The 1768-nt window shown below is 45.0% G+C and overlaps 1 protein-coding gene across 1 annotated transcript; it reads right to left on the bottom strand.

Annotated features, from left to right (window-relative positions):
• Positions 1-671: 671 nt before the first annotated feature.
• Positions 672-1276, bottom strand: FOIG_16898 (uncharacterized protein; the record flags this gene model as incomplete). Its single annotated transcript, XM_031218378.1, has 2 exons — positions 672-693; positions 747-1276. The coding sequence occupies 2 exons, from the start codon at positions 1274-1276 to the stop codon at positions 672-674; spliced, it is 552 nt and encodes a 183-aa protein (XP_031051908.1).
• Between the last annotated feature and the right edge of the window lie 492 nt (positions 1277-1768).

The raw sequence follows: 1768 nt of genomic DNA, 5'->3' as shown, positions 1-1768 counted from the left end.
AATTGGTACGATTATTTCTATGCGTCATGTAGAGTATGGCCATGGTTAGCCTATTATCTCTGTGTTTAATCTTGAACCCGTTTGCTGCTAGGTGCTATCCTAGTTTCTATGAGTCATTAAGCATTCTTTCTTCGATACTGAGCTTGTAGCGTTCATTACGGAGCTCGCCGTGACAATGCTTTCGCTTGTGCTTTAAATAAACTTTCAGAAGTGACAGCCAGAAGCGGGGTTGGAAGAAGTGGTATTGTATGAATTAGGATATTTCGCTGCTCCAAAGTGTCTCTCTGCCAGGCTTCTGTTCAATGGCAAAATCCAATCTCAAGGACAAAAGGTTAAGGTAAAGGCTGATCGCATCCGTCCTCAATTATTCAACTCCTCAATTACAACGTCTGAAAGGGACGGAAATTCTCAGGTTATATCCTACTAGCTCCAATGATTTTGTCGGATTCATATTACACGTTACAAACAATTCCCTTCGCCCCGCTGCCGTTTAAGTCTCAATATACTTGGTCCATTACCAATTGATTCGTTGCAGGTGCAGTAGTATATCCATCGATGAGTGAAACGGGCTTGCTTGGCCGTTCTCTTATCAAGGGCTACTAATTGCACAACTTGTGGATGAAGCTCTTAATCTTTTATGAGGCTTCACTGGTATTATATGCTCCAGGCACTTATTCCTTTTTCGAATCCTGCCTAGTTTCATCGCCAGTCCAGATATAGTCATGGGTTTCCAGTATTTTGCGTACCCGACTTGAATAGACTTCCACTTCATGTTTTTCCGCCTCAAATCAACAATATATCTTTCGTCGGGCGGCAGGAAGCTCAGGTCAATGGTCCCCGTGCCAAAACCAGTGCCTTCGAGTAGATATGGTAAGCTGGATTGTTGTTGTAAGGTATCCTGGGTGGACGCAAATGGAGTTGTTTCCCAAACCGTCTGGTGAGGAAGAAAATAGCTGCTGGGATACTCTTGGGGGTCGGGAAACCAGTAATTGGCATCCCAAGGGTTCCAAGGGTTCCAGAAGGGCCAGTAGTATAGGTGGGGATCCGGTACTGAACTATGATTTGGATATGCAGGGAAAGGATGGTCAACGGAGGGCGTAGAAAGATCCGACCTCGGCCAGAACGCTGTGCATGTGAAGTCCTGAGATACAGATGCTGGATCGTTGGCGACAGAGTCCAAATAGGATGGTGGGAGTAGGCTTGATGCTGGAGTCTGAAGAGTGTTGGAGTGTGGATACATAGACTGCGAATACTGCCCCGACGAGTCATAAGCCATTTCAAAAGGAACTGAAAGTGAGCCACGATATGTCAATGCTTTGAAAAGAAATCTGAAATTTCTTTAACAGTTCATTGATTGGGTTTTGAAATTTCTGTTTACACATCCTTTGCGGTCCTTGGATGTATGTTATATCCTCTCCCTGGCCAAGTGCCCACCAACAAGTTGTTTGGTTTGAATCCTTGAGTAGCCTCATGGCTATGCTCACCATCAAGCATCAACATGTTCCACTACCCAGAGACCTTCCGTATTTTGGAGCATTCCGGGCCCTTGCCTACCGCAGCACTTCACAGATACTAGTCTTATCAGGAAGAGCGATCCACTTAAATAAGTTCAGATTTCACAGAGCTTCGACGATCCAACAGGCTGGCCATATTGAAGCAAACGTTCTAGTACGAGGCGGCAGGATAGGAACCTACAACCCCATGATACCCTTCGGTCCTAATAGTGCTAGACCAGGAACACTGATTCTAACTTTAAAAAGGATATTGA

The sequence above is a fragment of the Fusarium odoratissimum genome (assembly GCF_000260195.1).
Source record: "Fusarium odoratissimum NRRL 54006 unplaced genomic scaffold supercont1.297, whole genome shotgun sequence".
NCBI classification, from domain to species: domain Eukaryota; kingdom Fungi; phylum Ascomycota; class Sordariomycetes; order Hypocreales; family Nectriaceae; genus Fusarium; species Fusarium odoratissimum.
The sequence above is the reverse complement of the archived record's forward strand: the minus strand, read 5'-3'. Positions and strand labels throughout refer to the sequence as shown.